The sequence below is a fragment of the Lontra canadensis genome, unplaced genomic scaffold, assembly GCF_010015895.1.
Source record: "Lontra canadensis isolate GAN:19392208 unplaced genomic scaffold, GSC_riverotter_1.0 scaffold14, whole genome shotgun sequence".
In the NCBI taxonomy this organism is placed as follows: Eukaryota; Metazoa; Chordata; class Mammalia; order Carnivora; family Mustelidae; genus Lontra; species Lontra canadensis.
In genome coordinates this window covers 27,264,258-27,276,767 of record NW_022631008.1, presented here as the reverse complement: position 1 = coordinate 27,276,767, position 12,510 = coordinate 27,264,258, and the positions used below count along the sequence as shown (strand labels likewise).

The following is a 12,510-nucleotide window of genomic DNA, read 5'->3' as shown; positions in this document are numbered from 1 at the left end:
AGCTGAGTGGTAAGGAAGTAAAGACAACTCATTTTGTGTGCTTTCCCCTCTGAATGTTGTATCATGAATTTAATTGGTGCTAAACCATATTTAGATTCTGTATGTGTAATTAATATTTAGCTAAAGATAGAAAAAGACATAAAAATAAAATATTTGTGGTAGGGGAAAATTGTTATTGAGAGGCATTTTGTGAATCCATTACAGGTATATTTGCCCTGTGTCTTACAAACAAAAAAGAGGTATGTGGGTTACATGTATGAAACACTGGAACAAAAGGATCCGGTATTCGATGCAAAAGGAATAGAAACAGTCAGAAGAGATTCCTGCCCTGCTGTTTCTAAGGTAAGTTTTACCTACCTTGTTTTCGTCTTTAAGAAGTAAGTCGCTAAAAAAATCTGGTGAAAATCCTTAAGCACACATCACCGTGGCCCTCCTAGCCTCGGTGACTGTGTATAACTATTAGTGGAGGAACTATATGATTTTTGAGAATTTCATTTCTAATGAAAACAACTTAATTTGATTTTAGTCCTTAGTTTCTGACTTCTTCCCACAACGTATCTTTTATTACAACTGCTAAAAAAACAACACATGAACTTGATAAGAATTTCCTGCCTATCACCTAGAGATGACAATGTTATCATGACAACACTGAAAACCTAGGGAGCAGGATAAGGAAACTAGCAACAGAATAATTTTATAAGTAATTCATTGTAGATCAACTGAAATTTTATTTACTTGAATGATTAAATACAAGTTAGATTTCTGAACAGTGGTACCATAAATTACCTAAATTTCTCAGCCACAGTAATTGTAACCAATAGTATTTTATACGTTTTCTTTACTGACTCACTTTACTCACTTTACCCAGACTCCTTCTATAACAAACCAAATATAAGTGGTATAAATGGAATAATACTCTACACACTGATTTTTATAAGAGCATAAAAAGGACAATACATAATTGTCAATGTCAGTATATTATGCTGTATATATAATGTTATATAATTTGAGATGTTTAATACTAGTTTCTGAAGAGATCTCATCCAGTGCATTCTTTCTCTAAGGGTAGAATCATACTTAAGCCAAATTAGCAAACTGAGTAAATATGTATTGGTTCCAGTATTCATAATAAGATACAGAACTTTAACCTAGAACTAATTTAAATTCAATCTGCTACATAAATCCACTGCATGTCAGAAATACTCCCAGCATAGAGAATTCTTTCACAATCAATATATATTTCTTGACACTATGAAAAAGCAAAAGACTGATTTTGATTTCGCTGCTTGGTGATATGACACTTAAACTTCTGTCGGTCCACCTGAGTCTGTAACAGGCAAATAAAAAACAATACATGAAATTATGTCTGGCTTCTTGTGCTTAAGTATTTCATGTTATTCATTACATAGCAAATATTTTATTTGCATGTTATTTTGATATGATTTTCCTCAAACTACGTGATACTCTTTTTAGAAATAGCAAGTTATATAAGATCTCCAAAATATTTTCCAATTTTTAATAATTTTTATTATCCAGTTACTGTAAATAGCAGATTGTTTAGGTAGATAGCAAATTACTCAGTAGTTACATAGTTGAAAATACAACAATGATGAATGTACTAGGGGATATTTTTATAAGCATATCCTTTTTTTTTTTTTTAAGATACTTGAGCGTTCTCTAAAGCTGCTATTTGAAACAAGAGATATAAGTTTAATTAAACAGTATGTTCAGCGACAATGTATGAAGCTTCTGGAAGGAACAGCCAGCATCCAAGATTTTATCTTTGCCAAGGAATACAGAGGAAGTTTCTCCTATAAACCTGGAGCTTGTGTGCCAGCCCTTGAACTTACAAGGTAATGATTCACACCACAGTAGAACTCTCAGTACCCAGCAAGCATAGTCCTGGGATTCTGAATGGTTTGGAGTAGATGAAAAGACAGCTAGTCCACAGGCACACAGTTTCTTCACCTGCCCAGACAAAGCCTCACAAAGGTAAATAGATGCTCTCCCATACTGTGTAAACTCTGAAGAGGAAGAAGGAATTCCTCTTTTGGACTTCCCTTGAGAAACTACATTCAGTGAAATCATAATCTGGTACAGAGCTTGAATTGTTTTTCCACATCAGAATCACTAGGTAGTCCTTAATATGAGTCTACCAGAGCACTTAAATGGTATCATTCTAAAATCCGATCATCTAACCAGCTAAATTTCCTCTTCTCTTTCACTGTTAGATTTATGATAGTTCTTATTCTTCAGAGATAGAAAACATTTTAAGCTAGTTGGTATCTGGCAACTCACGTTTTTCAGGTAGCAAGGATTTATAATGTAAGCTGTTTTAAAAAAAAAAATCTTTTATTTAAATTAATAAAAACTAAAATTAAAAAGATTTAAATAAAATAAAAAGTTAAATAAATAAAAAGATATAAATCTATTTTATTTAAATCTTTTTTAATCTTTTTTTTAAAGATTTCATTTATTTATTCACGGAAGGGAGAGGACGAGCAGTGGGGTGAGGAAGGGCAAAGGGAGAGGGAGAAGCAGGTTTCCCACTGAGCAGGGAGCCCAAAGTGGGGCTTGATCCCAGGAACCTGAGGTCATGACCTGATCTGAAAGCAGATGCTTAACTGACTGAGCCCCACCTGAGTGCCCCTACAGTAAGTTTTAAACTTATATTATATCTTCTTGGTGCTCATTAAGTCAAGTGTATATAGCTCTCAAAAGAATTGTAACTCTGGGCACCTGTGTGGCTCAGATGGCTGGGTATCTGCTTTCAGCTCAGGTCGTGATCTCCAAGTCCTGGAATTGAGCCCCACGTCGGGCTCTTGACTCAGCTGGGAGTCAGCTTCTCCCTGTGCCTCTACTCCTGCTCATGCACATGCTCGCTCGATCACTCGCTCGCTCTCTTTCTCTCTCTCCCCCGCCATGAATAAATTTAAAAATCTGTATTAAAAAAAAAAAAAAAAAAAAGGTTGTAACTCTAACATAAAGGTACCCCTTGTATTCTCGTGGTTTCATAATTGTTTAATTATCACTTAATTTTCCAGTAAAATGCCTTCCATAACCGTTTTTGAGTGAATATCTCTCTGGATTTAAATAGGAAAATGCTTACTTATGATCGGCGCTCTGAGCCTCGGGTTGGAGAGCGAGTGCCCTACGTAATCATCTGTGGGGCCCCCGGGGTGCCACTTATCCAGCTGGTGAGGCGCCCGGTGGAAGTGCTGCAAGACCCGGCTCTGAGACTGAATGCCACGTACTATATCACCAAGCAAATCCTGCCGCCCCTGGCAAGAATCTTCTCACTTATTGGAATTGATGTCTTCAGCTGGTATCATGAGTTACCAAGGGTAAGCCTACCAAATAGTACACCTATGCTATGTCTGTAGAGAGAATTCACTTGCAGTTTCCAGTAGAACTAAAGAGTTTATTTAAGTGCTATGAGAGGCAACACGGATGCTCTGTTATCCTAAACTGGCAAAGGCTCCACCGTCTTCTGGTTTCCTAAAAGAAATTAAGTTTTCTACAAACACCTTCCGAGCTGCTGTCACATTGGCCAAATTATAGAAGAGTAAAATAAATTCTGCAGCTATTTCGGATAAATTTTCATAATAAACCAGCTAATAAAAAGTAAATGAAGGAGAGCAAAAATTCCTTCAGAATGGGTGCTTAAGAAATGTATGTAGTATGTTGTATCTCGACATAGTGCTTGAAGAAATCAGACCAACGAAATGATGTTAAAAGAGCATTATACTAAAGTAAAACCTGGAACTTGGAATATTGGCCAAGGGAATTTTGCTTGAACTCCTAGTTAACTCCCTGGCAGCCTGGAGGAGCAGTCTGTGATTGGATAATCGTCTGGGAAACACGAGTCTTGGAGAGGACTTTTATCTACTGTTCAGAATTGGATCTGCTCAGTCATCTGCTGTTGTCTCCGACTACGAAAGACTCATGGTGTCTAGGCAAACTAGTAAAAGTTGATCCTCAGGGACGCCTGGGTGGCTCAGTTGGTTGAGCAGCTGCCTTCGGCTCGGGTCATGATCCCAGCGTCCTGGGATCGAGTCCCGCATCGGGCTCCTTGCTCGGCGGGGAGCCTGCTTCTCCCTCTGCCTCTGCCTGTCATTCTGTCTGCCTGTGCTTGCTCTCTCTTCCTCTCTCTCTCTCTGACAAATAAATAAAATCTTTAAAAAAAAAAAAAAAAAGTTGATCCTCAAATTACTTTTAATTTCTCAACAAGCATGTATGGCCTCAGGGAAAGAATGAGCTTGGAAACGAAGGTGGTGGGAGTTACACTGGCCACCGTCTGTCTTCTGGGTACTAGCTCTGCACCAGAAGGCTCTGACAACTTTCCGTTTCATCAGCAAGAATGCTAAATCAATGGCATTTGTAAGAGTTTGGCCTAATAATAACTTCGATACCTAGTGATTAAAAGATACCAGGAGGAGACCAAGGGTATAACAACAACATGAAAATGTTATTTCAGTACCAGAAATAGTACCAGAAAGAGTACCAGAAGACCGATCTCTGAAACTAGTATTACCTTCCAATGAAGAATGCTTAGGTGACATATATCTAATTTCATTTGGAATGTTCCAGGTTTACTCTTGCTTGAATTTTGTATCCTACTGCCTAATAAGTTATTTTTAACCTTCTAACTTGCCTTGTTTCCCTGGCCCACTTGTGCGGCCTGAAACAGTATCCACTCTCAACCTGGATTTCTTCCACTGTCCTCTCTAATCTCCAGTGTCCTGTATGATCTCACACTGTATATCCCAGCCAAAAAACTGAGTGACAGAGACCCATTTTCTTCCCCTAAATGAGTACATATATACACAGATGATATTAATATTTAGGTTCTGTTAAAGGAAGGATTTTCTTCGTTTCTGTATCCCCATCGTGTAGGACAGTACCTGACATATAGTAGCTCTTCGTTATTTGTTAGGTCAATGAAGTAATGCCTTCATAAACCTATAATTAACATAACAGTAGCAGCTCTGCTATGAAGCTGGATCAGACTTTTTTTTTAAGTTTTATTATTTTAATTCCAGTATGGCTAACATACAGTGTTCCTTTACTTTCAGGTATACAGTGTAGTGACGAAGCGGTTCTGTCCGTTACTTAGTGCTCACCGTGATGTACAAAAGTGTCCTGTAATCCGCGTCACCCATTTCACTCCCCTCTCGGCCCACCTCCCTGAAACTTATTTCTGAATTGATGTTTTTATAGATCCAGAAAGCCACCAGCTCCTCTCGAAGTGAACCTGAAGGGCGAAAAGGCACCATTTCACAGTATTTTACTACTTTACATTGTCCTGTGTGTGACGCCCTGACGCAGCATGGCATCTGCAGTAAATGTCGGAGCCAGCCTCAGCACGTCGCCGTCGTCCTCCACCAAGAAATTCGAGAGCTGGAACGTCAACAGGAGCAGCTTGTAAAGGTATGACCTTGTTAGATAAACCCAGAACCCCAGGCAATCGGATTCTTTAGGGAGATGTCATCAATACTTGAAATAGAGTTTGAGATAAGAAACTGGGTGAAAAGCAAACTAAAGATTCTAAGTTAATAAACTTTAAAATATCAAAAATACCATAATTGAACTGAATTATTTAAGGATGGATTGTTTTGGATATTAACCCCCTATCAGATATGTCATTTGCAGATATCTTCTTCCATTCCATAGGTTGCCTTTTAGTTTTGTTGATTGTTTCATAACTTTTTGTTTTTATGGAATAGTGTACTGTGTTTATCAAAACCTAGAACTACGATGTTCTTCCACCCAATTTCTTTTATAATTTGTATTTTTTAAAGGAAGTACCAATTTCTCTACCATAGCTACATACCATTCTCATAAAAATCCAGTTGTCCTACAGAATTGCTAGTAAACTTGGAAGGCTCACAGTTCTGAGTCCAGATAGAAAATAGTTAACATGACTAGGTCTTTTTTTTTTTTTTAAGATTTTATTTATTTATTTGACAGAGCGATCACAAGCAGGCAGAGAGGCAGGCACAGAGAGAGGAGGAAGCAGGCTCCCTGGTGAGCAGAGAGTGCGATGTGGGGCTCGATCCCAGGACCCCGAGATCATGACCTGAGCCACCCAGGTGCCCCAACATAACTGGGTCTTAATCTGGGCAAGAGAACTCTTACAAATGAGTCAGCTGTCACAGAGGGGTTAAGTAATTTGCCCTGTGTTACACTGCTAATAAGCAGCTGGCTGGGATACAGGCATAAAATGCAGAGATGATTTTTCAAATATGGGAATTTTAGCAGAAGTAAACAACAAAAATCTCTTGAAAGAAGTTGGAAAGTGAAATCTGAAGAAAAATTAATCTAGCACGTTTTTTTTAAAAACATAGTAGTATATTTCTTGAATGATTATATCTTACACCATCACATTTCATATTACACTTTTAGCTTTCAGGCTAGAGAAAACAATTTTGGAGTGGAGTTTGTTTTGTCTCATTTTAGAAGAGCAATATATAAAGTAATTGAAATGTTTGAAAACCAGCCAAATAATGGAGAGGTAGTGTGTTAGTGGGAAATGAATTATGCTGATAATAATGACATCAGGATTCTAGTCTGGACTTCATAACATCGGCTTTGTCCTTTGGCCTGTTTTATCGGCCTCTTTTATAGGCCCCATCTAGCTCTGATGTTGTAAATTCTCTTGTACAATCATCCTCACAGTCCTAACGTATCCAAACCGCTACGTGAAGGCCATACTCTGCACCCTATCCTCAAGGTAAAGAAGCTGTTGAATCAAGACAGAGTATCCATCCACAATCAGTCAAACTTAGCTGCCACGAAGGTGACCAGGGAGAGAACACTTTTAAAAATTTGAATATTTTCTGAAGATAATCAAGGGTTGATAAAGACTGTTTGCTCTGCACCATTCTAACCACTACAGTTAGTATTGGCAGGAAATTCTTAAGTTTTCGAGAGCACAGCCAGTCATCCAGAATCCATTAAGCAGATCTCATTAAGGATGGTAGAATCGTGAAGGGATGGTTATTTTGATGCGCCACAGAAGCCTGGCTCGCCGAAATAAGTTGATTTTTCCCTCTCCCCTTCCACCCCCTTAAGTAGTTCTAAATACCCTCACTTTTCTCCTTCCCTTCTGTTATCATCCATTCTCTCTCCCCTAAACTCCTGCAACAGCCACCTGCCATTGTCTCCATTCTTTTTCTGAGAGCGAGCGCACACATGTGCGAGCAGGGAGCAGGGCAAGGGCAGAGGGCGAAGGAGAGGAGCAGACCCCCTGCTGGGCGTAGAGCCTGACACTGGGCTCCCTCTCACGACACTGAGATCGTGACTGAGCCAAAATCGGGAGCTGGAGGCTTCATCGACTGAGTCACGCAGCCGCCCCTATCTCCATCCTAAACACTAGCTAGAATTATATTTTAAAAGTACCAGTCTGGTGCTCTTTCTCTCTGATAAATTCGAACTCCTTAGGTGTGCTTTATACGTCTGTCTCCATTCTGGCGCCTCCCTGCTACCTCTGTCCGCATCCCTTACCCTGCTCCCTGTTACACTCTACCCTCCATGCATACCATACTGAACTTTTAGGTCCATGAACGCACTTTAATTTCTTCCGTGTTCTGGCCTTTTAAAATCCTGTTCCTTCTGTCTGGAGTGCTTTCCTCCACCTCCATTAATCATCATCTACAAGGAATCAGCTTAAACCCTAGACCCGGTGAAGCCTTCCCTGCAGCGGGCTCCCGCCATAAGCTCTTCTGCCTTGCTGTGCCTGTGTGTCGGTCGGTCTTCCCCCGCTGGAAAGCTAGGGAGCCCAGTGAGGGTAGAGGCCCTCCGTTCTCCTACTGCTGCGTCAGCTGTGCCTGAGCAGAGTCCTGCCCAGGGCGGCAGTAAGAGTTGGAACAAACGAACAGCTTCTTGCTGAATGCACAGGGGAAGTAGCGGTATGTCATGGGAGCGATTACCAGGCCATTTGCAGCCACTTCTGTGTTAGTGCTGGGTTCTAGTCCGTGCAACCACTGAAGTCACGGGGTGCTCCCAGCTTCTATTTTATAGGTTGCTGCCCTGGTGATAGCAACCAGCCCCCATAGCAGATTCTCTTGTTGGCTTCTATTACAAGGCGCAAATGTGAGCAGGACCTCCGGAGTCCCACTGAAGTCAAAGGCTGTGTAGGTCTCTTCTCCGGACCTTCCTAGCTTCTGCCCTCAGTGACCTACACCACACTAGTTGGTGCCATCGATTTAACTAGATCCCTCGGTCAGTATTAGGTCTTATTTCATATAGAAATACATAAAAGAAGGGATGTTGTTTTATAAATAAGGATGACTCATGATCTTTCAAAAGATATTTTAAAGTTTAAAGCTTTTTTTAAGAATTAAAATGTGGGGGCGCCTGGGTGGCTCAGTGGGTTAAGCCTCTGCCTTCAGCTCAGGTCATGATCTCAGGGTCCTGGGATCGAGCCCCACATCGGGCTCTCTGCTCGGCTGGGGGCCTGCTTCTCCCTTCTCTCTGCCTGTCTCTCTGTCTACTTGTGATCTGTCAAATAAATAAATAAATATTTAAAAAAAAAAGAATTAAAATGTGTTTCCTGTATACTAAGTAATCTGTAGAAATTTTCATAAAGCAGAAATTATAGGAGATATAATAAGAAATAGAAATATAGTAATAGATTTTCACATGCTTCTCAGCCCAAGAACAATCAAGTGATCAAAAAGTACAGTTATAGAAGATGTAAACAACATAAGGTAGACATTATGATTATATATCGAACTCTGAAAGCCAGTATTCTAGGATACACCTTTTTTCAAGTGTTACAGCATGTTAAAAAATTGACCCTATCTTAGTCTGCAAAGAAAGCTTTTAATAAGGAGCACCTTTGTGGCTCAGTCAGTTAAGCATCTGCCTTCAGCCCAGGTCATGATCCCAGGGTCCTGATAGCGGGTTCCCTGCTCAGCCAGGAGTCTGCTGCTCCTCTCTTCCCATCTCTCTCTCAAATAAATAAAATCTTTAAAAAAAAAGAGAGAGAGAGCCTTAATAAACTAACAAAAGTTGGAAGTACTACCGACATTTTATCAATGCAATGCTATAATGCTAGTAATTCATTTTAAACTCAGAAAACAAAATGATCATTACACTTGGAAACTTTAACTCTCTCTTAAACACACACATAAGATTCTAGACAGCCATGGCAGATCTCAGAGAAAAATTCATCGCTTTAAACACTTTTAATAATAAACATGAAAGAATGAAAATGAATGAAATAAGCATCTGATTGGCTTTCTTATGTCTTCAAAATTTTTCAAAGGCTAGCAAAAAGAAAGACTACAGCAGACTTTCCTTTTTTTTTTTTTTTTAAATGTCTGCCTCATGAGCTAAAAAGTAAGTATCCAGGTTGTAGTGTTTCAAGTTTTAAAACATAAGCTGAATTAAGCTATAGCGTTCCAGGGTTGAAGTCACCAGTAATGGATCTTGAAACTAAAAATTGAGTTAAGATTTCAAGCGGCAAGTAATTCCATCCTGGCTTATTTATGAGGCACAGAGAGTGCATAAATACGGATCTGTTTGCCCAGCAGCTGACACTCAATTGTAGCACAGAAGCTCTGTGTTTGGGAAGAGATGGGAGCCTCCTGGCCGAGACTCCTAGGGAAAGGCGTCCTAGTAGAACAGCATCCTTAGTCCTCGGAGAGCGCGCTCGGTCAGTGCCCAGTTTCTCGGGAGTTCGCTCGGACGGTATCCGAGTACTGGACACAGTAAGCAGTGTGCTCAGAAGAACGTGCCCTTCGGGTGACTGGAAGGTCTTGGGGCAAAGAACAAAAATGTTGAGACATCTCAAAAAGAGAAGGTCTTTGAGATGCAGATCAGAGAACTGCTGAAGCAGTTCGATCTCTCAGAGCATCTGGAGTAGACGCAGCTGTTCGCATCCGTTTTGTAAACGCACGGTTGGGTACACTTTCAGATAAAAACCCAGCCTGCACTTGCTTGACCCTTGAGTCCACATTTAATATCCTTTTTAATTTTTTGATGTTTTTCATGTTTTATAATCTTTTTAACCTACGTGTGACCTGAGACTTTAATATCTGATCATTAAGACATTATCATGCTTCTCCACCGCTAAAAATTGCCTTATTAATTATTTTTCTTTAGACCAAATCTTATTGAACATCCGGATCACCTGGGGGCCCTAAAAAGTATACACACCCTTAGGCTCTTTTGCCTGAGGATTCTGATTCGTTGGTCTGGAATGGGTCTCGGGTGTTAGTACACTTTTAAGCTCGTGTATAGCAAGATATGAGAACTACTGATCCGGACTACTACTTTCTAATTCCTATCTTTTGATTTTTTTTCCATACTGACATTTTTCTCTTCTGGAATGAGAAAATGGATCGCTTATTATTGACATCTAAAAAGATAAATCTGAGTAATTTGAAAAAAAAAATTAGTGTTTATAGCTCATTTAAAAAATAGTCTTTCATGGTAATTGGGTAGCTTGTTTGTGGATCTTAATATACCATTGACTCTTGAACAACATAGGGGTGGGGTAACTACCCCGCCCCCAGCCAAAAATCTACATGGGAATTTTGACTGTCCAAAAACTTAAATTACTAATAGTCTACTGTTGATGGAAAGCCTTACTGGTAACACTTGATTAACACTTATTTTGTATGTTACATGGATTATATACTGTATCTTTAAAGTAAGCTAGAGAAAACAATCGTTTAGAGAAAAACTTATTTTTTCTCTAGCTTCCTTTAAGAATTTTGTAACATTTGTAACATTTATAATAGTGTACTGTGAGTTTATTGGAAAAAAAAAATCCATATACAAGTGGACCTGTGCATGTCAAATCCATGTTGTTCAAGGGTAACCTGTAATATCCATCAGGGTAGTTGGGCTTCAGAGATGAGAATTAATGAAACTTTCTGTAGTGTGTTGCATCTCATCTGTCTGTCAGTAACCTACGGTGGGTCAGAGAGGAGGGATTGTGCAAGTTTGCAGTTAACACATACAGGGACTTTGCTACTGTTTTACGTATCCCGCTTCTGCTTTCAGATCTGCAAGAACTGCACAGGGTGCTTTGACCGGCATATCCCGTGTGTTTCTCTGAACTGCCCAGTACTTTTCAAACTCTCCCGAGTAAATAGAGAATTATCCAAGGCACCATATCTCCGGCAATTACTAGACCAGTTTTAAACTGTCAAAATCACAGAATTCCAGGTGCTACTTTTTTTTTCAGTGTTTACCACTAAACTGTTGTGCATGGTGCTTTCTCAACTTTCATCGAGTCAAGTATGTTCACTGTCTATTATCTGAAGACTATGAAGGCTTTTATGCTAACTGAATTAAAAATTGTACTTGTTGATCTCTGAATAGCTCTCTTCTTACAATGTACAAATTCTTCTTCATCCTTTTATAACATATGTGTTGAATTTGCTCCAGTATGTGTAACATCTTGTAAATCCATTTGAGTAGATGATACTTACTTCCCTGTGGAAGGAGCACTGAAAACCTCTTTAAAAAAAACAAAACAAAACAAAACAAAACAAAAAAACAAAAAACAAAAAAAAACATTCGTGTGTTTTCCTTGAACTGTCTGTATCAAGACGTGTTACTTAGAGATACTCATTCACTTTATAATTTTGACTGCGAAATATTTTGTAAATACACTTTTTTACTTTTCAAACAACTGAGTAAAATAATGTGCAATGAATTTTATACAAATGATTTTCAAGTTGTTAGGTATATTTCCTCTAGGTTTTGCTTGACTCAGAGTAGAGTTGTTATTTTGATCAAACTGTGCAAACAATAGTACCATGTGTAGCATTTTGAAATGTTATTTTCTAAAACCGCTGTCTTGCTTTAGCTATTCCTGGGGCATTGTGAGGAACTGTGCAAAGACATTTTTGTTACAAACCTGTGGGCCTGTTGCAATACTTTAAAAATAAAAAATTTTATTCCATTTTTGCTTGTTTTGTATAGACATTTCTATTGCTTCTAAATATGCTTAAAATATTTTCTTTCCTTATGTACTGTACAGTTAATCTTATTTGCCATCATCTTGAACACAAAATGTGTATTTAGAATATTTGTATAACTGTATAAAATGAAAAAGGAATTATGTGGTCAGTGCATTGTTTTCTAAACTGGAAATCATTTTGTTTTTAAAAGTTAATAATGGAAACCATATTAAAGTTGAATAAAATATGAAATATGGCAGTGTGATTTTATCTTGATATCAGTGGTATTATTGTCATGTTTTATATGCCTCTGTTGGTTACATCTGACCCTACTCCTTTCTAAATTTTAATGCAGTCAGTTTAGTTCATTGTTATATCACAACTGATGCTGCAAATTCCCTCACCCAAAACTTGATTTTTAAAAATGTGACAGCAAAAGTTAGTCCAGAAAAAAATTTAGCTCTCATCCTTTTATAGTTAGTAACTCTACTAAGAAGTAGATTCTTCTATGTACACTTTCACTTTCACTTAGCTATAATTAATCATGAAGCCAAGACTTTCCAGAGGGAAAGCAATAATTATTCCTTTT

At 38.7% G+C, this 12,510-nt stretch overlaps 1 protein-coding gene across 3 annotated transcripts in view; it reads left to right on the top strand.

Annotated features, from left to right (window-relative positions):
- Nucleotides 1-12,173, top strand: part of REV3L (REV3 like, DNA directed polymerase zeta catalytic subunit) — a 183,020-nt gene extending 170,847 nt beyond the window's left edge. For 2 of the 3 annotated variants that reach the window (XM_032858329.1, XM_032858328.1), the window contains exons 28-32: nucleotides 205-342; nucleotides 1,663-1,853; nucleotides 3,098-3,344; nucleotides 5,221-5,430; nucleotides 11,017-12,166. In XM_032858329.1, coding sequence (XP_032714220.1) covers nucleotides 205-342; nucleotides 1,663-1,853; nucleotides 3,098-3,344; nucleotides 5,221-5,430; nucleotides 11,017-11,157 — 927 coding nt within the window. In that variant the 3' untranslated portion in view covers nucleotides 11,158-12,166. Of the gene's footprint in view, nucleotides 1-204; nucleotides 343-1,662; nucleotides 1,854-3,097; nucleotides 3,345-5,220; nucleotides 5,431-11,016 lie in introns of all 3 variants that reach the window. The other variant, XM_032858330.1, reaches the window with a different exon arrangement.
- The last annotated feature ends 337 nt before the right edge of the window (nucleotides 12,174-12,510 follow it).